The 25,991-nt window shown below is 34.0% G+C and overlaps 1 protein-coding gene across 3 annotated transcripts in view; it reads left to right on the top strand.

Moving 5' to 3' along the window:
- ABCD3 (ATP binding cassette subfamily D member 3) overlaps positions 1 to 25,991 on the top strand; it is a 75,960-nt gene that overhangs the window by 23,230 nt on the left and 26,739 nt on the right. For 2 of the 3 annotated variants that reach the window (XM_032361069.1, XM_032361070.1), the window contains 7 exons: positions 2,968 to 3,004; positions 9,636 to 9,734; positions 13,480 to 13,568; positions 20,351 to 20,420; positions 21,734 to 21,831; positions 22,187 to 22,310; positions 24,429 to 24,485. In XM_032361069.1, coding sequence (XP_032216960.1) covers positions 2,968 to 3,004; positions 9,636 to 9,734; positions 13,480 to 13,568; positions 20,351 to 20,420; positions 21,734 to 21,831; positions 22,187 to 22,310; positions 24,429 to 24,485 — 574 coding nt within the window. Of the gene's footprint in view, positions 1 to 2,967; positions 3,005 to 9,635; positions 9,735 to 13,479; positions 13,569 to 20,350; positions 20,421 to 21,733; positions 21,832 to 22,186; positions 22,311 to 24,428; positions 24,486 to 25,991 lie in introns of those variants that run through there. The other variant, XM_032361071.1, reaches the window with a different exon arrangement.

Genomic DNA, 25,991 nt, shown 5'->3' with positions numbered 1-25,991 from the left:
AATATTGCAGACATTCTCTTGTAGTGCCCTTGAGGAAAAACAGTAGTGTTTGTTGCTGATGTTACAATTTAAGCTTTTAAGTGATAATTAAAATTTGGAAAACTTGTCTCTGCTACCAGAGACAAGTTTGAGCTTGATAGCTTCCTCATGGTTAAGACTTTCCTGATGAGATAGGTGGGAGTATTGACAAATGTAATTCTAAAAAATATTGCACAGTAAAATATATTACATTTGGAAAGTCTACTATACAACTCAGTGAATCATTATTTTCCTTTTTTTTTCTTTTTAAGATTTTATCTATTATTTATTTGTCAAAGAGCACACAAGCTGGAGAGTGGCAGGCAGGGGGATGAGCAAGGAGCTTGATGTGGAACTCATCCTCAGGATCCTGGGTTCATGACCTGAGCAGAATGCAGACACTTAACTGACTGAGCCACCCAGGCGTCCTGAATCACTATTTTCCAACAGACTAACGCGTATTACAAAATTTTGTGTGGGCAAAAGATTAATTGGAAGTGTGATATAATACAGACCAATGGATTTTATTGTATAAGATACAAAGTTCATTGATAGGGTTTCAGATTGCATTGTAACATTATAATATCAAGGAAGAATATCCACGGTTACGAAAATACTCCTGTTTTACAACTAATGTATCTCTATCACAATAGATAAAAAGAATTCAGACTCTCATACAAAAACCCAGTTTTCTTTTATTAAGTCAGACATTAATGAGACTTTCCAAAATATAAAACAGTGCTACTTTCCTTACTAAATTTTTTTGTTTGGGAAAATACAGTTCTTTTTATAAAAAATTTATTTAACATGTAATATATGTATTATCTTTAAATGAATTTTGTTATACCCTGAAGCGTAACAAGAAAACTGATGAGTAATGATTGTTGTATATATTACAGATGACCTTGCCATTAGTGTGCGAATCAACAATATAGTTTGAACATGTTGAATACCTTTATTTTAATGTATTTAGCTGATAAGTTGATCTTTTCGGTAGCCAGAAGGAATACACAAGAGTAGAAGACATGCCTTGTTTGTTTCAAGCTTTTTTTAGTTTCATAGGATAAAAAAATACTGAGTATTTGTTAGAATTGAATCTATCTACTAGTAGATTATGTTTTTGGAAGTAAATTAACTCCTCTCCAGTCTTTAGCATCACATTTCCAGTGAAAAAAATGTAACCCAATAATTAGGATTCTAGCATACTGTTCTAATTTATCCTAAAGGATCTATATATATTTATATAGTTAATGTCTTCAGTGTTGAGAACATCAATGGAAAACATTAAAGAATTCTTTAAAAAGAGAAATTCAGAAATCCTTACAAAAGGGGCTCATAGTTAACTGCACATGCCTGGATATATATAAAGGAATTTTCTGAAACAGTTTTACAACCTCATAAAAACTTTAAAACAGGTACATAATCCTGTAATGCAGTTAAAAATAGAAAAAAAAATAATAAACCCAAGCACTCTTAGAATAAGAGCATCTACTGAATTGTAATTAAGTTTGGCTTTTTATCCTTTTTCAGTGACCCTGGTATCTTATTACTGGAAGTATTTATTCTACAGATTGTTGGAGCTCAACTAAACTAAGCGTTGAACATAGAGGGTTGAATAATACATGCCCTCAAGAGTAGATGTAAAGTTGTGCTACCTAGATTGTCCTTCAAAGAAGGGCCTACTGTCCAGCTGAAAGGAGTTGGATCACCAAGTAACCCTTTCTGGACACACCTTAAAGTCTGCCTTAGCTGCAGAGCCACCTTCCCTGAGCTCATGACCTCCCTGGAGCAGCATGGGTTTGTAGACTGAGCAGTCCACAAGACCTGGCTGTTTCAGCCTTTCACAGACTACTCTGATGGACAATACTTGCTACAGGGCTTCCTGCCTGATTGAAATTTTACTGGACCTGCTTCACAGTTTTAGCTTTCCTTGCCTTCATTTCATAGGTGTTGGTCCACAGTAAACATTTTGTATCCCAGGTACTACCTTATGTTTATTTTGGAGAGACCAACCTGCAATAGCTCCTGATCTCATGAAACTGACTTACTGGGAGGAAATACCAATCAAACAGGAGATTTAAAATGATATCAATGTTGTACAGAGCGTAGAGTGCTATAGTAGTGTGTTATAAAAAGAACCTAAGCCTGCTTGTTACATTGTTAAGGGAGGTAACCTGGAATGGTGGTCAGACCTGGGTACAATTGCCAAATTAATCACTTTGAGTAGCATGAACCATACCACTAACCAAGCCAGTTTTTAAATTTGTAATGTGGAATGACACATGGTCTTCCCTGCTTTAGGCTATTAACCTGGGATTGCTCACATGGCTAGGAGAAGAGTCCAAGCAGCAAGAGAGAGAGGGCCCAATGCACATTTTTCAAGCCCTTGCTTGCATCAGTTTGCTATATCCCATTGACTTAAGCAGTTCACATGGCCAAACCTTGATTCAAAGATAGAGAAATAGATTCCACCTTTCCATGGGGAAATTTGTAAAATGAGTGTGTGTGTATTAAAAATTACTAATATGATGCTTGATATGGTAGTAGTTAATATTTATTAAGCACTTTTTATAAATAATATTGAATAAGGGACAAGTGGACTATTTTATTTAATATATTCTTTTTTTTAAAGATTTTACTTATTTTTGGGAGAGAGAGAGCAAGCGAGTGAGCACAAGTGGGAGGAGGGGCAGAGGGAGAAGCACACTCCTGCTGAGCAGGTAGCCCAATGCATGACTCAATCCCAGGACCCGGGATCATGGCCTGAGCTGAAGGCAGATGCTTAACTGACTGAGCCACCCAGGTGCCCTATATTTAGTATATTCTATCTCTGTATGATATGAAAAAGAAGGAATTCACTTGGAGAGTTTGGTGTATTCTTCTGATCTTAAAATAATTTTTATGATGGGAACAGTTTGCAAATAAAGCTCTCTTTTCTTTTCTCTACAGTAAGAAAAATGGAAAACCACCATTACAGAACAATGAGGTAAAATTTTAAGTACTTGATTCTTTGGGATTTCATGTATTTATTTTATTTATTTTGTTACATAATTTTGAAATTTTATTTATTTATTTTAGAGATAGAAAAGAGCCCATGCATGAGCATGGTGGGGGAGCAGAGGGAGAGAATCTTCAAGCAGACTCCCTCACTGAGTGCAAAGCCCCCTAGGGGCTCGATCTCAGACCCATGAGATCATGACCTGAGGTGAAACCAAGAGTCAGAGGCTCAATATACTAACTAAGTCACCCAGGCACTCCTTGTTACATAATTTTGAATCATAATTTTAGAATTAGAAGGGAACTTAACTATTATCTTTACTCTACTGTACATTATAGCAGTTCTTTTTGAAATAGGATTCCTTGATAGGTGACTTCTAGTATTTACTTGAATCTGTTCATTTGATGAAGAAGTACCACTAGGAGGCAACAATTACCATATTAGTTCTAGCCCATGAGGAGATTAATCTTCCCCTCTGCCCTCTTAGTGATTGATTCTATTTTTGTCTTTTATAGCCACATAGGACAGGACTGCTCTATTTTTTTCTAATTGACTCCCATATTGTTTGAAGATAGTTGTATCTTCTGAGTCTTTTTTTTTTCCATGTTAAGCAACCCCTCATTTCTTCAAGTTTCTTAATCTGTCATGGTTTCCAGTCCTTTTTCAATTCTGTATACATTTTTAAGGACCTATACTGCTTAGTTTCCCTAGACATTATTTTTAGTCTAGAACATAGTTGTCCAGATGTCTGACTAGGATGGAAAACATCAGCACTATTACAAATATCTTGTCATGAAAGCCATATTGTTGAAATTCAGCCTAAAATTGCTTTTATTTCTTTAGCCCTAACTGCTGTTTACATTGACTTGAGTTATTATAAATTATAACCTTCAAGTATCTGATGAACAACTATGTTGGCAGATTGCCTATAACTGTATTCATTAGTTGATATCTTTCTTTCTTTTTAATAACGACTTTACTGAGATAGAGCTCAAAGACCATAAAATTTATCCATTTAAGAATACAATTCAGTGGTTTTAGTGTATTCACAAAAGAGTTGTGCGGCTAACTAATTTTAGAAGATTTTCATCTTCCCAAAAAGAAATTCCATGCCCATTAAAAATCACTCCTTATTGCCCTCTTTTCCTAGTCCTTAGTAACCAGTAATCTGCTTTCTGTTTCTATGATTTGCCTACTTCAGACATATTCTATAAGAAGAGTCAGATAATATGTGGTCTTTTGTCCCTGGCTTTAACTTAGCATGATGTTTTTAAGGTCTATTTGTGCTGTTGCATGTATCAATACTTCATTTCTTTTTATTACCAAATAATATTCCTTTGTATAAATTGACCACATTTATCCATCTGTCAGTTGAGGGAAATTTAGGTTGTTTTCATTTTTAGGCTATTATAAATAAGGCTGCTATGAACATTCATATGCAGGTTTTTGTGTGAACCTGTGTTTTCATTTCTTTTGTTATATACCCAGGAGTGGAATTGCTGGTTCATATGGTAACTCACTTGATTTGTTTTGAATAACATTAGTTTATTCCTATATATGGCAGCTTATTGGATCTGTACTAATAGTCTATACTCTAGTATGTCTGTACTGTTAGTGTAATTTTGAATGTAATTCTAGCATTTAGTATTTTAGTAGAGGTCACTATCCATAATTTAAATTGGCCTTCTCTTTTTTCCTCATGATTGCTGATAATATTGAGTGTGTAAAGGACCAAAGAAATGACTCTGGCATCTCTTAATCTTTGCTTGCTTATTTTTGGTTATGGTTTATTTGGTTATGATTATATCCAACATAGCAAAATCTGGTTCATATTTCTTATTAAGGACCACAGTAATTTTATAAGAAACTTCAAACCCTTGAGTAATTTATTAATTCTTTCATTAAGTCATTCTCTCAACAAATATTGATTGAACCCTCTTAAATGCCTAGTTATTGGTTTTGGCTCTGGGTGTATAGCAGATATAAATATAAGTCCCTGCCCTTGTGGAGCTTAGAGTATACATGTCAGTGAATATCCTTAAAAAAGAAGGACATGACTTTTATTCCTAGGAAACTCATGCTAGCTTCTAGTGTTTAGTGTCTCTTAAATCTTTCTACATCCTCCATATAATGTCTGTTCTCTGAATATCGTGGAGATTGATAAGAAAATTGCTGTTCTTTAGTTTCTGTGATCTTTTTCTCTGGCTTTGAAAAATGGGACAAGGGATGCTTTTCTTCTTGTCTGGCATATCTCCATCTTCATAATCTCTCTTACCTAAATTATATCTGAGTAATCAAACCTTAATTATCTTAGTTATAGCTACCATCTGCATATTATCAAATCTTCAAATTCTAGGGCATCATTAAAACTTGTCAGTACAACTAAATTCATCCAGTGATTTTTTTTTAAATCTATTTTTTGTACAACTTCTTTTAGCATATACTTATTTGCTCATTGCATAGTGTGAGCAAGATAACTTTAGGTTAGATTAAATTTTGGACAAAAAGAAGATATAATATAGTATGTACACTTACAGCACATTTGCAGAATTTATAGGAAGTGAATGTACATACACATATACACGTATATGCTAAAATGAAATCTGGTAGGATTATGTGCCAGATATTAACAGTTGGTATCTCTAAATGGTAGGTATAGGCTCTTATTTTTGCTAATCAGAATTTTCTAATTTTTCTATAGTTAATGTGTTATTTATGAGCACAGACAGATAAAAAGGGAATTTTTTTTATTGAACTTTTTTATAATGTTTGGTGAGATGGTAAAGTTTTCACAAGACATGAGATTTAGGAAGGAGAGAAAGATTTAATAGAGTTAGTAGTGTAAAGAGGTAGTTGACTGGATTTAAAAATACTTAATTTTGATGGTAGTATACATGATATAAAATTCAAAATAAACACTGCAGGGGAACTATAAACTTAGATGGGGACCTTAGCATTCCTGTGCATATTTTATACTGATGAGGTGTGTGTATGTTTGTATAACTTTTAGAATAATTTTTTTAAAGATTTTATTTATTTATTTATTTATTTATTTGACAGAGAGAAAGAAATCACAAGTAGGCAGGGGAGGGGGGAGCAGGCTCCCCATTGAGCAGAGAGCCTGATGCGGGGCTTGATCCCAGGACTCTGAGATCATGACCTGAGCCTAAGGCAGACACTTAACCACTGAGCCATCCAGGCGCCCCAATCTTCATAAACCATATAGGTAGAATTATTTTGTTTATTAAATTTTATAAGTTCATCATGGTAAGTTTCATTCTACTTTCAGCATATTTTTTAGGTCCTATGTTAATGTTTATGTTGATAGCTGTAGATCTAGTCAGTTTAACGGTTTGACAGAATTCTGTTGTATAAATAGGAGCTGCTTCCTTTTTATTGTGTAGAATTTTCATTTCATAAATTTTGTATAGTTTATATAATTTCATTATAGATGCATATTTAGGTTTTTGATTTTTATGATAATATAAATAGTGTGCAGATGTTTTTCATTTATGTGTTTAGGCATATGTGCAGGAATACCAGTAGGATAAGTACCTTAAAGTAAATTTGCTGAGTTATTTTACAGTCTGTGTGCCTTTTACATTTTGATAGGGCACCTGGGTGACTCAGTTGGTTAAGCAACTGCCTTCAGCTCAGGTCATGATCCTGGAGTCCTGGGATCCAGTCCCACTTCGGGCTCCCTGCTTGGCAAGGAGTCTGCTTCTCCCACTAACCTCTCTCCTCTCATGCTCTTTCTCTCTCTCTCAAATAAATAAGAAAAATAGTTTTAAAAAAACCATGATAATAGGTGCTATTATAGATCTACCTAATAGTTGTGTTGATTTACACTTTCTCCAGCAATGTACAGGAATGCTTATACTCTTGTCAGCGCCACATGGCTTATTATTTGTTGTTTCAAAGGTCTCTCTCAGTCCATTCTAGTTCATCTCACTTTTCTAAGTGGATTGACACATCAGTAGGAACTTCTCTTTGCCCTTTGACCTTGTTGCCTCCTGAATGTTAGGTACATTATTTTCTGTTTGCAGTATTTCTTTAACTATTTAAATGGTCTTTATCTAATGATTTGCTTTTTCTGTAGTTTACATTTTAAATTTATATCCTTAAAGTGTTTTTTTTTAAATTTTTTAAAGAAATACTGGAAAGTTCACAGGTAGAGGAAAGTCAGTTGTGAAATTAAAATGAATTCATTGGAGAGGCTAGTAGTGTTTATGAAATGTACTGTCTCTGTAGGTACTCTCTGGTAGATTTGGTTTCAGATAAGAATTTTATTAGTGTCAAGAATGGTAGAGTGTCATGGTATTTCTTCATCCTTTCTGAGCCAGCCCTCTAGTTCAGGTGTTTCTTTGCAGAATATGCTGTAATGACTTTAGGAAACATATATGCAATTCCTTCATGGCCTGAAAGGTAATGGAAATCAAGTCAGGCTTTCAGACAGTTTGTGATTTAGAAGTGATGATAATAGGAATAGAAATAAAAGAGGAGGAAGAATTACATAGCATGTAGCAGTTAATATTTTAAATTCTTTCAATGTGATTTTCTTATAACCTTTTTTAAACCTTCTTCATTGTTTTCCCTAGATCATTTCTTGAAAGCAGCTAGACGCTAGAAGTAGGTAATCCTCTGTTTAAGTCAGAAGGTGGCCATTTTATTATTACTCTGTCTATTCAAGGGTGTTCATTACATGTGCAGTGGGGTAAGGTAGGAAGGCAGTGATAGGAAAAACTTGAAATTAGTAAAAGTAAACTTGAAGTTTAATTTTCTTTTTTTTTAAAGGTACTTGGTATCTGTTGCCTTGTCTTTGTTTTCTTCCTGTATTTTCTCGGTTTGGGGAAGTAAAAGGGGGGATTTTGGTTGGAGTTGTAGTGTTTGGCTTGAAGAAAATGAAGTAAATATACTGTGAGTAGTGCTTTTGGCCTGTTTCAATTTCTGGTGTGTTCCTGTCATTCAAAACAGTGCCTGGGACTGTGTTCCTGTCATTGAGAACAGTGCTTGGGAATATTTATTGAATGAATGAAGGAACACATGCATGTGTGATTGAAGTAACTGGGCCTCTAATTCAGTAGGATGAGGTTTGCAAACTTCATAAGGTTTCAAAGACCTGAACTCTGTTATAAGAGTTACAGGATAGACTGATTCTTACCTTAGTCTTCTGATCTAACTCTACACACACAATGCCTTCTGACTTCTTGATCTATGATTCTGTAATGCATTCAGTGCCTTTTAGGATCATATAAATATTAAGCACTTAGCAAAGTGTCTGACATATAGATGGTAGCTTATTATTGTTCTAATTCAGTATACAAACTATTCATTTCAGGTTCCTCAACTTAGATAAAACTTACACTAAAGTTTATCTAATTATAGAATTTACTAAACCATGGGTATTTATCAGGTGCATAGTATTTAACAAATAAGTGAATTGTGATTATAGGAGTTGGGGGAGGATCTCAATAGGGGGATCGCATCCTTCTCGTGTCTGTTTCCTGTTGCAAGAAGTTTCTCCTGTATGTTCTTCTAAACAGTTCAGGTGTAATGAAGTAAATAGCCTCTAACATGTCCAAGTTATGTCACTTTTTCTTATTCCTTCAAAAGAAATGTCTGAGGGTGATAAGATTAATTACTGCTCTTAAGTTTCTCTGGTAGTTTCCCACTACACTGACTAAATAAACTTTAAATCTTTACTGTGGTTTCAAGGGTCTGTCTTTTGTAGGTCTTGTCAACCTCTTCAGCTTCTCTCATTTTTATTGTTTTAGCAATTCTACTGTCTTGTTCTTCAGTGTGTGCACTAAATTTATTCTCGACACTTGGTTTTGTGCTTGATGTTCCCTGTGCTTGACTACCTTCCTTCCCTGAGGTTATCACATGGCTTCACTTTATTTATGTCTCAGCTTAAATATCACCTCCCCAAAGAACTCTGGCTTGTCATCCTGTCTGAATCAGTCTTTTGCTCATGGCCCTACCTAGTGTATCTGTAACAACTTATTGGTTTATTTTTATCTGTATTTATCCTGCTAGAATGTGAGCTGTAGGAGTGAAGAAACCTTGTCTGTCTTTGAGTTTGAAGAAGAGAGAGTGAATTGGTAGATTGCATACTGGAAATGCTAAATGCTAAATCTAGGAATCTAAATGTTTCCAGTAATTTCTATCAGGAAAATTCCTGTTCAGGATTTTAAAAACATTCTGCTGTTAATCAGGAAGTGGATAATAAACAGTCAGTAAGTACTTAACATTTCTAATGTTAAGTATCTCTTTGATCTCATCTTCTGCTACCATCCCTTGCTTTATAGTTCCAGTCAGACCGGCCATTTTGTTGCTTCTCAAGCAATTAAATGAGCTTATACCTTGGCATTTTGTACTTGCTGTTTCTTCTGCTTGCAGTATTCATCTCCCAGATACTTGCATGGCCCCAGAACTTCTCACTTCCTTATTTAGTTTTTGATAACATCTTATTTTCTTGAAAGCATATTTGAAGAGCAGTGCAAGTTAGCACTCTCTAAACGCAATATCCATTTTGATAGTTGTTATTATTGACTTAGGTGAAATGTGGTTCTTTAATATTTCTTGTTATAAATATCTTAATTTTTTTGTTTTAATGTAGAAAGAGGGGAAAAAAGAGCGAGCTGTGGTGGACAAGGTGTTTTTTTTAAGACTCACACGGATTCTGAAAATCATGGTTCCTAGAACATTTTGTAAGGAGGTAAGTCTTGAATTATAATGTTAAGTGTCTAACTTTTAAGCTCACATGAGATCAGAACAATAAAATTATAAAGCTTTTGTTATACTACAGATCAGATGTTTTTTTGTGTAGGTAATAAAGACTACTAAATTTTTTTCTTTAAATTGTCTGTTATCCTTGCAAGTACCCTTGTTGTTTGGTGCCAGATTTTAAATAGTTTCTTTCCTCTTGTTTATGAAATAGGATTTCATTATATTTTATTTGAAATATTAGACTACTTCAGTGCAGCTACTCTAAATGGTGTTGTTTTATTATAACTAAGTTCTATTAATAAAAACAAGATTAAATTTAGAAAGACAAACCTTTTTATTACATTGAGATCTTCATAAGTCACATTGTTATGGAATATGTTTGAAGGTTGTTCTTTCATATTTGATTAAATATGTTTTGAGATACCCAGAATGATATATGAATTCTTCCAGTATTTTCAGGAGGTGAGCTGGTTTTAGGAATAAAGTTTTTATATCGTTTCCATTGCCCTTTTACCAAGATTATCATTATCTGAGGAGTACTTTTAATGATTAAAAAATAAGATAATGCTGTGTTCTCCATCTTTAATCACCTTTTGTAGAACCAGAAATATCATCACCTTTGTCTCTTTACTCCCCATACTTCATCCTTTCAGCCACTGGTATTGGGTCATTTTTCGTTCTAAACATTCTTAACATGGATATTGTAGTGTTCGTTGTTCTCACTTCAAAGAAGCTTCCCTTTTTAACTTCTCTGCCAAATTTATTTTCTTGAAATGTAATGTTTTCCATTGTTCCAATTTTAAAAACCATTGGACTTACAATCTATTAATAGCAACAAAAAGATAAGATATTCCCAAAGTACTGTAATCCTCAGAGAGAACCCATATCTCCCCATCACACTGGACTTGCTCTCTTTCTCCCTCACTTCTGCATCATGGCTTGTATATTCCACCCTTACCAGCCTCTAAAACATAATTTAATAACTTTTTTTCCCCTAATAAGATAGAGATAATACATTTCCCTTGGAGAAAAGTTAGAAAATGCAGATAGATTTCTTTTTCCTTCTTGGTGCCTCTTAACCTCTCACTCAGAAATTCTATCAGTATTTCAGTGTCCAGAATATATTTTAATAAAAATGAAATCACACCGAGACTTTTTAAATCTGCTCCCTTCTTTATTTTTAAATATTTTCTCTTTGTGTTTCTCTTGAATTAGTCTCGCTTTCCATTCCTACTGTTCTCACTATAGTTTTCTTACCTGGATTATCATCATCTCTTAATTGGTCCTTTTGCCTCTTCTTGTTTTCATAATAGTCTTTTTTCTAAAACCCTAATAAAAGCATTTGTCTTCTTTTTTTCTTGTAGGGTAAATCACAACCTAACTTTGATCTTTCTTTCACTATCATCTGCTTAGAAGAGTTTGCAATTTTGTCGTCAGACTCTGTACTCTTATGCTTTCATGACCTCATGTCTGTGACATCTGTCCCCTCCTGCCAACAAAAACAGATACTTATTAAAAAAATAGCTTGATGCTCATTAATTTCTTTAAGTTTTCTCTTTCTACAACCCACCTGATTGAAGAATTCCTGTTTAAAATATGATCTTCTCTGGAAAGATTTACATATTCCCCTCTTAATCCATTAAGAGTTCAGTGCTCATTTGACTTTTTAGCAGGGGTTTGCTGAGTGTAAAATGAATATGAGATATTGCATAGATCTCTGGGAGTTAGTAAGGGAGATACCAGGGCCCAACTTATCCAACCTCCAGCTTTCTCTAGGCCCAGCCATGCTGCAGAGTCATTTTACACATGATCTTTGAGAATTATAAAAATCCAAGTTTAACCTCAGTTCACTGGGGGTTTCACTTAGAAATAAACTCTCATAGAAATGACAGAAGATTGGAAGTAGGGATAGAGAGACTAACCAATTTAGGAAATAAAGAAATGATAATGTTGCATACAAATAAATGGAAGTTCATACATATCATGAGGTGAGGGGCTGCCTAAATCAGTGCAGTTCTTTGGTTTCTGACATATTCCACAAACCCATTCATCATGGAAATAGTAGTGATTCTAAGGCCATCCTTTGTAGAAAGGCATTTCAGGATTGTCAGTAATCAAAGTTTGCCAGATTTTGCTGGGACAAGTAAAGTTGGTACTTATTTTAAGGAAAAATTAAACTGAGAGCAGAAAATCAAGGCAAAATAAACAATCTTTGTCTGGTGTTACCTTTATATGTCAAATGATTAATTTAGGATTGAGACTGTATTTAAGGTCTGAATTAAAAGTTAGTATTACAGTTAAAATGACATCTGCAGATACTGTGTATTACAATTAAGAGGTTCTTCTGTTGCCAGTTGAATACCTAACTTTCAAACAGGGACTAGATTAGGAAGATGGGATCTTTGTTTTCTGGCTGACTTGGGGGTAGCACTTATCATTGCTCAGTCACAGAAGCTTTCTTTGACATTATCTTTTCTTGTGGCTTCATTATTCTGTGTTTATGACTCCCTGCCTTGACTACACCTACAGCACTATACTTCTAGTACCTTCATCTTTTTTAACAAAAATATTTGTTTTGCAAAAATTACACAAGTAATAGTTGCAGTTGCCATGCAGCACCATCATTTTGAGTTTCAATATATTATCCAACAAATGTCCCTGCTGCTACATGCCCTCTTCCCTGACTTTAGCTTGTATCTTAAGGTCATTATTCTTCCAATTTAGAAGATTTGAATAGGGTCAGCTTTGAATGCATATGTGTGTGTGTGTGTGTGTGTGTGTGTGTGTGTGTGTGTGTGTGTGTCTTAGAGGTTAGAGGATAGGTTCCCATCTCAGAGAGAGAGAATGGACTTCTGACTCAGCCTCTCATCTTTTCCCCTTGGTAAATCCATCTTCCACAGCATTGCTTAAGTAATGTCAAAATGACACTTTTTAATATTTTTTTCTACCTAGAGGCTTGCAGTAGTTTAATATTGCTAAAGTCTGCTGGGTATGCAGTACTGTTATTCATATGGTTTCAGTCTATTTCCTATTTCTCATTAAATCCTTTATCTTTTTTAACTCATAATTGTCATGCTCTCCTTTGTTTTACTTGGTCTGTTTAATATATTTCTAACATCATAATCCTCTTCTGCTACTGAGGCCTTCCTATTCTGCCACTTGTTCCACGAAGTGATGCAAATATACTTACCTACTATGCTGTTTTCTCATTTTCTGTGTATAAATTTTCATCACAAAATTGAGGGCAGGGGCAGTATTAGAGATTTTTCCAACAAACTGAACCAAGTTTATTGCATTAGGCACAATTTAGCCTTCAATATTTGCTTAACTGTACATTAATAGTTACTATCATTTTTTGTTTTAGACTTCTATATTAGAAATCTGAGACAATCACAGTACACTGTGATTCAGGTAATTGAAGTTATACTACTACCTTCTAGTATGAAGACAAATTATTTGTAGGAAAACAAATTATTTGACCTGCCTGGGATTCACTTTTGAATTCTGGAAGAGAAAGTTAGATTAAATGATGTATAAGTCTTTTTCATTTATATTATATTTTTAAATTCTTTTAAAATTATATTTAAAAATGGCCTATACGTAAAATGTCAGCCATTGTATTAAAGCTAGACTAAAGATTTGAATTTAGAAATAAAAAAATCTTTGCCAAGGTAATGTTTCTTTTAACTTTTAAAAATGCATTTATTTAATTTACTATACCTGGTTTATTTTAGACAGGTTACTTGATACTTATTGCTGTTATGCTGGTGTCTCGAACATATTGTGATGTTTGGATGATTCAAAATGGGACACTCATTGAAAGGTACTTTTCTATTCACCTTCCTCCTATATGTACAAAATACTGATTTGTCTCATATTTAACATTATCTTAAGCAAAAATTAGATTCTCAATTAGGTATAAATATTTAAGTCAAATTATGTATTTGTTCATTTACTTAACAGATGTTTATTGAGTGTCTCCCATGTGCCAGGCATCCTGCTACTCTGTGATAGGGATATACTGGGGAACAGGAGAGACTTTGTACCAAGTCCTGCAGAGCTGACAGTTTTAGAGAGTTAGGGACAAGGAAACAAATTAAAATGCAGTATAATTGCTGGAGCAAGGGTTAAAAAAATCACCAAGTAGGATGTCTAAAATTAATGAGATAATTTGGAGGAAAATATCAAAGCACTTCAGAGAATCATATTGAGAATGTTTATTAGAAGGAAAAAAACAATTTGTAGACATTTCCTTCAGTTTCTGAAGGTAGTGCTTTGTACATTTTTTTCATTATAGTCTTCATACATATTATCATTATAATTGATAATTTTGAATTTAAAAACTTACAGTAACAGTTGGGATATTAACACTTACCTGTTAAAGATTTTATTACCGATGATACCAATTTGAATGTTAGAGTAAAACATTTTTCTTGGAATTCTCTTTCCTGGCATGCAGTATTTTATCAGAAAATTTCTTAAAGTACTTAATCTAATAACTTTTTGAAGACACTACTTAAAATTTTTGAATGCTCCCAAATTTTGAAATAAAGTGCTTTCCCCCCCCCCTCATATTCTTGATTTGTTTCTTAGGATTTGTAGGATGAGGAAGAATGCTTTATGCACATGTTTTCTGACTCATCTCTCTTGGCAAATAGAGAAAGTTATTTGCATAGGACTAAAACCCTAACTACATGCTTCAGAACACGTGTAATTGTGCAGGCTCTTGTATTTAATACAGCTCTCCCTGAAACCTGTGGTCAGTGCCCTGCCTTTTTTTTTTTTTTTTCCTAATTGTAGTAATATGTGAACAGCTTAAAAAGGAATACATGAACACAGCTTAATGTCAAATAGTGTTACTGGAAACACATCACTTCTCTTCCCCATTCTTGTACTTGTAACTGCCATTCCTGGAGCCAGTTGTTTTCTTTTCTTTTTACTGTTCATCTGTACCTCTGTATTTCACTGTAACTTGTTTATTGTCCTAAATTTTTCAGTTTTAGAGAGTATGCATTTATTTCCTACTTTGAAAGATGAGAATTAGCTCTTTTACATTCCTACCCATGACCACGCTCATCCTCTTAAGTTGTTTTATCGCATTTTTTGTCGTTAGAATTTATTGTTTACGTGATTTTTCCTGTTTACTGCTGAGCCACATGCTGTACTTTGGTAGTTTCTTTGATAAACAACTTTTTGTTTTTCCTGGCATTTGAAAATTGCAAGTTTTTGTTTGTGTACCTTAGTTCTTTGCCTACTTCTTACTAATTCAGCCTAAGCTTATTCGACAACACTGTAACATCTTCTCAGTATTGTAATATGGTCATACACACTAGGTGATCTTTTGATTTTTGTCTATTACCACTGCACCCTATACCTCTTGTTAGTTTCTTGTCTTCCTGCCCTAATCTGTACTGATTGCACCTTAAGCCAACTAAAGAGCAGTCCACTTTGAATTTGCTTTAATTATGATCTTGGGAGTTTCTTTTTTTCTTTTCTTTTTTTTTTTTTTAAGATTATTTATTTATTTATTTGACAGAGATCACAAGTAGGCAGAGCGGAAGGCAGAGAGAGAGAGAGAGGGGAAGCAGGCTCTCCACTGAGTAGAGAGCCCGATGTGGGTCTCGATCTCAGGACCCTGAGATCATGACCTGAGCCTGAAGGCAGAGGTTTAACCCACTGAGCCACCCAGGCACCCCATCTTGGGAATTTCTTCTATCTTTCTCTTGTGCATTAAATAACCTGTTTTCTGAAACCTCTGTCTTACTTTTTCTTAATTTACTTTATCATTTTGGCATGTACATTGTTTTTCTGAGAAAGGGCACAATAGAAGTAAATTTTTGAGACCTGAACCCTTATATTTGATTGATAGTTTAGCTGTATTTATACAATCCAACTTGGAAACCATTTTTTGTTAGAATTTTGAAAGCATCACTCTGTTGTCTTCTGTAGAGCTCAGCAGTTCTCAGCCTTGGTTGCAGGATGATTAGAATCATCTGGGGAATTTTGAGAACCATTAATACCTGGGCCCACCCCCTAGAGATCCTGATTCAATTAGTCATTACTTTTTGAGATATCCCAGGTGATTCTAATGTGTAGCCATGGTTAAACACTGCTAGTCTAGTTGCTGCATTGGGTATGGAGGTCCACTTCTGTGCTGCTTGCCCTTCCTTAATGGTGGGTCTCTTTTTAGCGCCCTGTGGAAGCTTTTATGATCGTTTGTTGTTGTTTTGGTGTATTGCTGGTGTTTAGTATTTTTACTGAATGTTGCTGTGATTTTTTTTTTTTTTTTACTGTGCTGGGCCTAGGTGGGCTCTTTTCAATTGAAAAACTCATTCTGCATTCTGAGAAGTTTTCTTGTGCTTTTAAAAAATTCTTCCTCTCTTTTTTTTCTTTATTTTTTTCTGGAATCTTTATTACTTGAGTGTTGGAACTCAAGATATAAGATAATCAGATGATTATCTTATAATTTCCCTACTGTTTCATCTCTGACATTTTATTTTCTAGGAAATTTCTTTTTACTTTATCATCCAGTGAATGTATATTGTCATCATTTTATTGCTAAGAGTTATCTTTTTGTATAGATGTTCATTTTTAGAGCAGTCATTCTTGCAAGTGTGTGCTTTTTTTTTAAGCTTCCTGCATTGTTTGTGTTTTTTCTTGGTTTTTTTGTTCTCATTTTTTGGGTTCATTTTAGAGGCTTTCCTTAAGTCTGTCACTCTTTCCCTGTCTATTTGTCTTTAAAAGTGAAGGAGTGGGGGTGCCTGGATGGCTTAGTGGGTTAAGCCTCTCCCTTCGGCTCAGGTCATGGTCTCAGGGTCTGGGGATTGAGCCCTCCATCGGGCTCTCTGCTTGGCAGAGAGCTGACTTCCCCCTCTCTCTCTGCCTGCCTCTCTGCCTATTTGTGATCTCTCTCTCTGTGTCAAATAAAATAAATAAAATCTTTTAAAAAATTATAAAAATGAAGGGCTAAAAACTTGCTAGAAGCCAACTTGAGGACTTACTGATTGTTGGTCTTCCTGAATGGTGTTTGACGAGAGTCTGGTCATTTTTGTGTATGTGCCCTAGTGCGGAATCCTCTTAGAAATTCCAAGAAATTTGTTATAAACATAATAGAAGTGTTTATTGGTTGCTGCTAGCATATCAGCTTTGGAAGATCAATTTTACTGCTAAGTTCTGCTTATATAAGCTGTGTGCATAAATAATTTGAGTCCTTTGTATACAGTAGAGAAGACATGTATGTCCTTTTATATGATTATAAAATTTTATATTTTTTCCTTTGATAACTTTATTATCTAAGTACCCCATCTATTAATAAAGATATAGGATCCCCCAACAATACAAAATATAAATGTATTATATATATAATATATATATAATGTATTTATACAAAATATATTTTGTTAATAACAAAAATATGCAGTTTATATCTACTATAATCATCATATTAGCTATCTGTGTAGAAAGTCACATATTGCATATAAAGAACCTTCTACAACCTTGGTATAGTGTAGAAGAGTGGTTTATTTTTTAAACTTTACTTTTCACATTTTATGATTTCATGTTTTTGTAATCCAAAAGAATAATACTTACTCTTCTAAACTAGGCATTCCCAACTTTAATTGAATAGATGCTGATTTTAATTTTCTCATAGTCTTAAATGCCCTGGAGAAAATGCACTGCCGAGAGTAGCATGAGCCAACCTATAATTGTACTAGAGTAATCAATTTGTTGAGTACCCAGGTTTTTTTTTGTTTTGTTTGTTTGTTTGTTTTTTAAGATTTTATTTATGTATTTGGCAGAGAGAGAGAGATCACAAGTAGGCAGAGAGAGAGGGGAAGCAGGCTCCCCGCCGAGCAGAGAGTCTGATGAAGGGCTTGATCCCAGGACCCTGAGATCATGACCTGAGCCGAAAGCAGAGGCTTTAACCCACTGAGCCACCCAGGCACCCCATTGGGTACCCAGTTTTAAAATTTAGATATGACATAAAGAAAAAATGAAAAAAAAAAAAAGTAGAGTTTCTAAAAAACATTTTTTTGATATTACTAAACTTACAGAAAAGTGCAGAAACAGTAAAAAACTTCCATATACTCTTTTTTTTAAGAAAGTTTTTTTTAAAGAAAATTTTTTTTAAAAGATTTTATTTATTTGATAGAGGCAGAGAGAGATCAAGCATGAGCAGTGAGGAAGGACAGAGGAAGAAGCAGACTCTCCACCGAACAGGGAGCCTGATGTGGGGCTTGATCCCAGGACCCTGGGATCACGACCTGAGCCAAAGGCAGATGCTTAAACTACTGAGACACCCTGATGCCCCACTTTCATATATTCTTAACCCATATTCATCAATTGTGAAGCAATCATTTTAAAGTAATTTGTTAACTTTCTCCTTCATAAGTATTTTTGAGCTTCTGTGTATGAGATCTTTGATACTTAGTTAAATTTAACATTTTTAAACATTGTGAATTCATAATTTGGAACAGTTTTATTTGAAACACAACACATTGCTCTAACTTGCTACTAAAGCTACATTATAAATTGGTTGTGCTTTTTTCCTTTCTGCTTTTTCCAAAGAGGTTTAGATTCATCTATTTCTGCTTAAAAAAAAAAGTGAAAGAAACACATTCTGGTCTTTAATGTACATTTTAATATCCTTTACATCTTTTTGGCTTATTTGTTAGTGGTGGCTAAAGACTTTGGAATATGGGCAAATTTTAATGGGACAGACTTCTTTCTTCAAGGTAGACACTGGAAATTTCCATGATGTGGAGGAGAATCCTTCCTACTGTTGCTGTTATAATGTACTTAAAAAGATATATTTTATTTCCAGCCTTTTGCCAACAAGCATTTTAAAATCACGAAATCATCTTTTATAAAGATCCTTATGTGTTTTAGAAGTAATATGATATAAACTGTAAAATTACTCTTTATTATTATTTTTCTTTTGCAGCGGAATAATAAGCAGAAATAAGACTTTATTCAAGAAACCATTTTTTAAATTTATAGCTGCCACTCCAATGGTAAACTGTTGCTGAATGATAGCATGTGCTTCACCAAGCTTTATAATCTTTGTGTGTTTCACAGCTTGGGCAGCACTAAAAGCACTTTGGTTTTATGTGAAGTTTAGTTCAAACAAGTTTAATCTAAACCTCTAAACTTTTTGTACTGTTTTAAGTGCTCTTGTTTTTAATATTCTGATTTCTAGAAAAAACATTTTTATGTGGTTCAGTTTTAGGTATTTTCTAGCTCAACTTAAACTTTAAAAACAATTGTTTAGCAGTTCTATCAAAATTGCACTACAGATTTTTCTATCCGTCTGAAGTAGCATTTCCCAGAGTATGTTCCAAGGAATGCCAGCCATGACAGAGGAAATGATACCTGCTATAAAGCCCTTTCAGAGAGTTTGAATGCACAAGTTTTATGTTATGTTAAGGTCTTTGAGGTCTTTGAAAAAGACATTTGTTAGTTTTGTTTAACCCAGGTTTTCTCAAACTTATTTGACCATGCATCTTTTTTTGCTCTAAAATACCAGCTAACATTACTTGGCATTATTCCCCTACTCCCTCATAAAAATCAGATTATTTCCGTATCATATACCATATCTTTTTTTCTATGTGGAGCTAGGTTTAAATCATTTAGCACAATACTTTTCAAAATACATTTTACTGACACTCATTGAAAAAAGAGTGTATGATCAAATAAGTTATATCTTTTTAAAGATCATAGATGTATGGTACTCAGAGATCCTTTACTTATATGATACAATGGTTTTCAAAAAGTAGTAGAATTCTTAACTTTAAATAAGTTCTTAATGGATATTTTTAGAACAGGTAAATATGTAAAATACATTAAAAAGGTGAAAGAGGAGTTGGTCTAGTTGAAGTGTGTTAACAGATCTGAAGCAGCTAGAGAACCATTCAGAGGCTCTGGGGATCCCCACTAGTCTACTCTCTGACCAGTGATTAGTTCTAGTGTCAGCAGATAAGGCTCCAAGGGTCTAATCCCACTGCCATCTGTTTGGGAAAATGTTTTTAGGATGCAGCTAGTCTCATTCTTGGCTGTTTTTCCTCTGCCATAGCAGAACACAGTAATTGGAACAGAGCTCTTCTGGCCCACAGGAGCTTAAAATATTTACTCTTGATCTTTTACTGTGAGAGTTTGCTGATCTGTCATTGGGCTGTCTCTGCCATTAGTTCATACAAATGAGAATCAGGGTATTAAAATATTTGAAAACATATACTAGTTTATTTCATCCATAATAACCCATTGCTGGTTCTATAAAGTTGTTTGTTATTTTGCCATCTAAATCCCTTTTGTGGCAGCATGAGTCTTTCTTTAAATTACCATTTTTTATGAAGGAAAAGAACTAAGGAAATTGTTGTTATTTAATTTTGCCATTCATAGAGTGATGTTCAAGAAGCCTGTTTCAAATGTCAGATTTCAAAAGTTGGAAACCCATTTCTGCAAGAAAATGTTTTTTGGCATCTTTTTTCTTACTGAATCTTTTGAGTCAATGAAAACTTCCAAGAGTAATTTTAGAGCTTTACAGCTTTTCTTTGAGTTCGATATTGCTTCTTTTGCAACTAATGCATTGCATGTGGTGGTTTGCAGTGGTATCATTGGTCGTAGCAGGAAAGATTTCAAGAGATACTTATTCAACTTCATCGCCGCCATGCCTCTCGTAAGTGTAATTCTTTAAAAAAATCTTTACATAGGGAAAAACTTGGATCTACCTAGAATCTTCAGAGATTTTTGCTTAAGTTTACTTTAAAGATTTATGGTACTAAATTCCTATCTCATGTTTGGTTTTATAACTTAGAGCAGAAATTTGCAATGTAAACCTTTTTACTAGATAGTAAAAAAGGAATGAAGTTGGGTTTAGTTTCATTGTATACATATGTGGATGTGTCCATATGTGTTGTTTTGTTCTAACCTTGAGGCCAGGGTTTCTGTGATGTTTAGTAGCATCCCACTTGATGGCAGTAGTGCCCCTCCCCCCCAGTTTTGACAACCCCAGATGTCTCGAGGATATTGGCAAATGTCCTGAGGAGGGTAGGGCTTGGGTAGGTGTGGTGGCAAAATCACCCTGAATGGGAACCATTGCTTTAGGCCCTAAACTATTGGAGTAACTTGAACCACTGATGTCGTTTAAGTGAAATTAGAATTTAGTATCTGAATTTATTAAAAATAAAGGTCAATGTTTGGTTTAAATCATAAGTGATATTTTCAGCTTGGTTCTTTCTTTTATTACTACTACAAGAATTTTATTATTATAAATATGAGAGTAAAAAACTTGATTTTAAACTCCAGCTAATTAGAGAATATGTCAGAAATTTAATAAAGCATGAGGATACATGTACACGGTTTTTAGACTTTAGAAAAAGTTGAGATAAGAATTGTAGATGTCATTAAGAGATGGAGATTGAGTGGACAACCGTTTTCTTGAGAAAATGTTTACGTAAATCTGAGTTTGGAACTATGGAAGACTTAATTTCAGTATAATGATGGGAACAAGAAGTAAAGATGACTCTGAAATTATGGTATTAGTTGGTATGAAATTTATAGTTTTTTTTAAAAAAATGCAAATAGAATTCATTGTCTAGGGTTGTAGTGCTTATAGAAGGAAACAGAAGATACAAACATAAATGTCAGGACTCCTTTACACTGAATCCAAAGGGGACAGATTTGGCTTTTATTTGTTGACAAAAAAAGTGTCAAGATGCTTCTCGTAATTAATGTTATTAACATATTAAAAAATTGAGTTTCAAGTAGAGTTTTAATATATCAGCATAATAGAGCCAATTGCATTTGCTTTGGGATGTTCTCTTTGTATCTTTGCACACTCTGAGTAAAACAGAAGCAAATCATTATCAATTTGGACAATCAGTTATAAAAGTCATAGGATTTGGGGACAGAGCCAATGTTAGAGCAATAAATAATAATTTTGTGAATGGAAATATAGCAAAGCCAGTAATATGTGTTTGTTTGTTTCAGATCTCTGTAGTTAACAACTTCTTGAAGTTTGGGTTAAATGAGCTCAAACTATGCTTCCGAGTAAGACTAACTAAATACCTCTATGAGGAGTATCTCCAGTAAGTGATAACCTATTTTTATATTAAACATACTTGAACTGAATAGAAATGTTGATGATATTGAGATCTAGAAGTTTTTCTCTTGTATTGGTATGTTTTCAAGGAAATTTTCTTAGACCCAGAAGCACATAGGCAAAGACCTCAGCAGTTTAGACTTTAATCCTAGCTCTTCGGTTAATTTGCAAGTCATCCTTCTCTGGTCTAGCTTCCTTATCTTTAAAGTAAGGACAATCTTTATGGCCTCTTCCAGCTCCAGACCTTTCCATTTCTATGAATTTGCCCTGTGTGCTAGAATGTGAATTTTTTTGTTTTTAAAATCCTCAGTTTTCATGTCATTTTCTTTCATCTGTTTCAGAGCTTTCACATATTATAAAATGGGAAATCTGGACAACAGAATAGCCAACCCAGACCAGCTGCTTACTCAAGACGTAGAAAAGTTTTGTAACAGTGTAGTTGATCTGTATTCAAATCTTAGTAAGGTAAGTTTCTCTATTTTCTTTTTAAAAATTATGTGTTGATTTGTTGAGTTTTGAATCTTAGCATATTTATATAGAATTGTTAGCATATTTATATAGAATTGTTTTGATGGACATAACAGCATAACTACTAAGTGCTTTTTTGAGAAAATTAGAGTTGTTATAATAGCTTTAACTACAGTTGTTTAATTTTCTCTATTATTTTTGTGAGGTGCTTTGGCCAACTTAGTGTGTCTTATAAAGATTTTGTATGAATTTTGCAGGCTGATTTCAGGAAAAGAACAGAAATTTGAATTTTTGTCACTTGACTTGTGGACTTCTTGTTAGAAATTGACCATCAGTTTATGTTTCTAGTTCCACATGTGTAACATTAGGCTGGACTTCTTCCTGTTCATGTCTGTGCTTCAGTATCTCTAATTCTAATAGATCATTTGAGTAATGGTCAAAAATCTTCACAAGATACTAGTTGATTTCCATTTTCTAATTACTATCTCCCCCTACCCCCGCCATCCCAGAATATTGCCAGAGCTCTTGGGACAGGATAGGCCCTAACCAGGTTTCTTCCTGCCAGTTTCCTCAGTTCTTTTTTGTACTATCTTGTCTCACCACCCTTTACAGCTTTTGCTGTTGTCTTCTCATTAAGTCGTCGTCTTTGCCATTACCTCCTGCCTCGTCTGGGACATGTACAGGGCACCTCCGAGATCATCTACCCAGCATTTCTTCCTCTTGTCATCTCAGAGGCCCTGTTTCCTACCGCTATCCACATGGCTGCTCTTGGTCTGGGATGAGAGCTTGTCTCAAAGTGGACCAATTATGGTATCTTTGTCCCTGGCCACAGTTGATCCAGATACCCAGTCTGAGACAAAAGAACTCTCCCCAGGGGTCTGGGTCACCCTGTAAGAAGAGGAATGCTCCTGCTTCAACCATGTGGCTGGAGGGAGGATAGGCAATTCTTAGAAAAGTGCTATTGATCTGCAAGAATTCCCCCACTCATGACAGGCCCATTAGTAGTATACCTTTTCACTTCATGCCACACTTTTTATTCAGCTTTCCAGAAGCCTTTGCTAACTTATTCTTTACTGTAGGAATTCTGACAACTATAAATTACTGATTAATTCATTACCACATTTTGACGTTTGTTGTATATGTGTGTCTAGGGGCAGGGGAGTGTATATACAAATATTTTTGTAATTCTGTACATACTGTTATGTATTCCTTACATCTTGACACTTGAGCAACTCTACAGCTCAGGTCTTGTCACATTGGTAATAGAAAAAAATATAATTGTAGTGGGCCCTGTACTACAGTATTTTTACTGTTTTTAATATCTCATTGTTTGAACTGTGACTTAAGTGATGAGTCATTTTTGTCAACTTTTAAATGTACTTACATTTTATAAATATATCTATCTTTTTGATAATTTATAAGTCAAAAAAGAACAGGTTAATCTTAATAGAAGCCAAGAAAGGGATGGCTATAGACTTAAAGTGAAAGAATATAGGGATTTTTTAAAAAGACTTCAAAATATGTATAAACTTTTGATATGTCATTTGAGTTGTCTCCATGTGTAAGGAGCAGTATATTAATGTCTTAGTTCTAGACGCTTGAGTTTTATATCAGAAAATTATAGGCTCATTCAATTATTTCAGTATATGGATATTGTGATAAAGTAATAGAATTAAAGCAATGTTACAAGCAGGAAGAGCCTTTCATTTTATTGGTGTAGATCTATGGAAACCTGGAAAGCTGGTAGTAGATTTGAGGATACAGTGCCTTTTATTCATTGTCTTTACACTGCATTGAGAAATTACTAAGTTCTAATGGTTAATTATCATAGTTGAACTACCTTAATTGTTGGAAAATGGAAAATGTTTTTCCCACTTGATTATCAGTAGCCTTTGGTCGTGCTATCTCTGTTTTAAGTTTCTTGAGAATAAGAACTGTTTATTTTATGTTTTTGTTGGTTTGTATGCTGTTTATAGTACATTATATATGGTGGGAACTCTGCATGTTGACAATTATGTGTTAAATGTTAAATAGCATTTTATATTTATCATGTTTTATTAGCTTTCAGTCTATACAATCTACTTCTTTTTAATCTTTACCTTTTAATATTTACAGCCATTTTTAGACATAGTTTTGTATATCTTCAAGTTAACAAGTGCAATAGGAGCTCAGGTGAGTTTAATCTATCTTTTAAATTGCTATAGTTCTATGTTGTAAATAGCTGGATTATAGAAATTTTTATGTATCTCAAAGAATGTGTTTTTACAACATGTACCTAAGAAAGTCTAGTTATAAAATAATACTGTATTAGAGACTTAAAAAAGTCCTCTAATTTGGTGTTTGAATTTTCCTTAAGTCAGATACTTGGAAAATTTTTGTGGCATTAATAACGAGAAGTGCTTAAATATTGACATCATGTACTTACTATTGTAAAGTAATGGCTAAAAAGAGATTTGGAGACAGCCATTTAATATGAAATTTGAATGTTAAAATATGAGAAATACCTTTAAATATAATGGTTTTTTTGTATATAATATGTAATTTTATAATTATATAAATGGTTGACTATCTCCTGAGCCATCCCCTGTCTCTTTAATATTTGTGTTGGTAAGAATGACCTTTAAATTTTCTTTGAGTATTCTTGTTGAAATACAACTTTAATCGTGTAATATGTGATGTCACTCTTACATATTTATTATACAACCATGTAATAGTGTGGCTGTACTATGTATATATGTACATGTATATGCATACATATCTTATAGTTGATTAACATACAATTTATATAGTAGTTTTTGCTACTTTCCAGAACACTGGAGAAAGTAGGCTTTATTTGAATTTCTTGTCTACCGTCCTAATCTGCTACCCTATGATCTGGGTTTAATCATTCTTCTAGCTTGTTTTTACTCTAAGCAGATGAATAGGCCTAATCCCTTTTGTCTTTGTTCTATAATATTTTTATGGTACTTATTACATTTTTATAATACCTAAATATCTCTCCATGTATTCCTGTTATCTGATTCTGCATTTCTCAAAGGTAGAAACTATGTTTTAGTTTTCTCCTTTGCCCATTCTTGCATTGACTGTTGAAATACATTTGAATCAATCATATTTAATTTTAAAAATACTGAATACAAATCATAGTCCACACATGTTGTACTAGGTAGTGGGGAAAAAAGATGAGTAAGGCACAGTTCCAGCTGAAGAAGGTTTACAGTCCAGTGAAAGAATAGGTATTCAGTTTTAATGCAGAATGATAAGTGACAGAAGTTTGATAAACATATTTAGTGTCCAGAAGAATTGGAGGTGATATTTGAGTTGCTCTGAGGAGGATGAGTAGGTGTCCATTAGATATGTCAGGCTTGCTAGGCACAATACTGGCTTCCTTAAATGGCATGTTTAGGAAATAGTTTATTCAGTATGGCAGAATACAGTATATAGATGGGAATGAGGAAAGTGCCTGTGATGAGTTGGGAAGGTAAGCTTAAAGCTTTCCTCTTAACGTTGGTCAATGGGTGATGAGGTTACTCACCAAGTTAGAAAGTTTGGCAGCTACAAGCAAGATGTAGGAGAAGGGAAAACCAGGTAGAGCTTGTTTGGGAGACTTTAGCTTGACACCCTACAGAGTAGTGAGCTAAGTACTCTGTAGTACTTGGCACTTACTTGTAAATACTATCT

The sequence above is a fragment of the Mustela erminea genome, chromosome 10 (assembly GCF_009829155.1).
Source record: "Mustela erminea isolate mMusErm1 chromosome 10, mMusErm1.Pri, whole genome shotgun sequence".
NCBI classification, from domain to species: domain Eukaryota; kingdom Metazoa; phylum Chordata; class Mammalia; order Carnivora; family Mustelidae; genus Mustela; species Mustela erminea.
The sequence above is the reverse complement of the archived record's forward strand: the minus strand, read 5'-3'. Positions and strand labels throughout refer to the sequence as shown.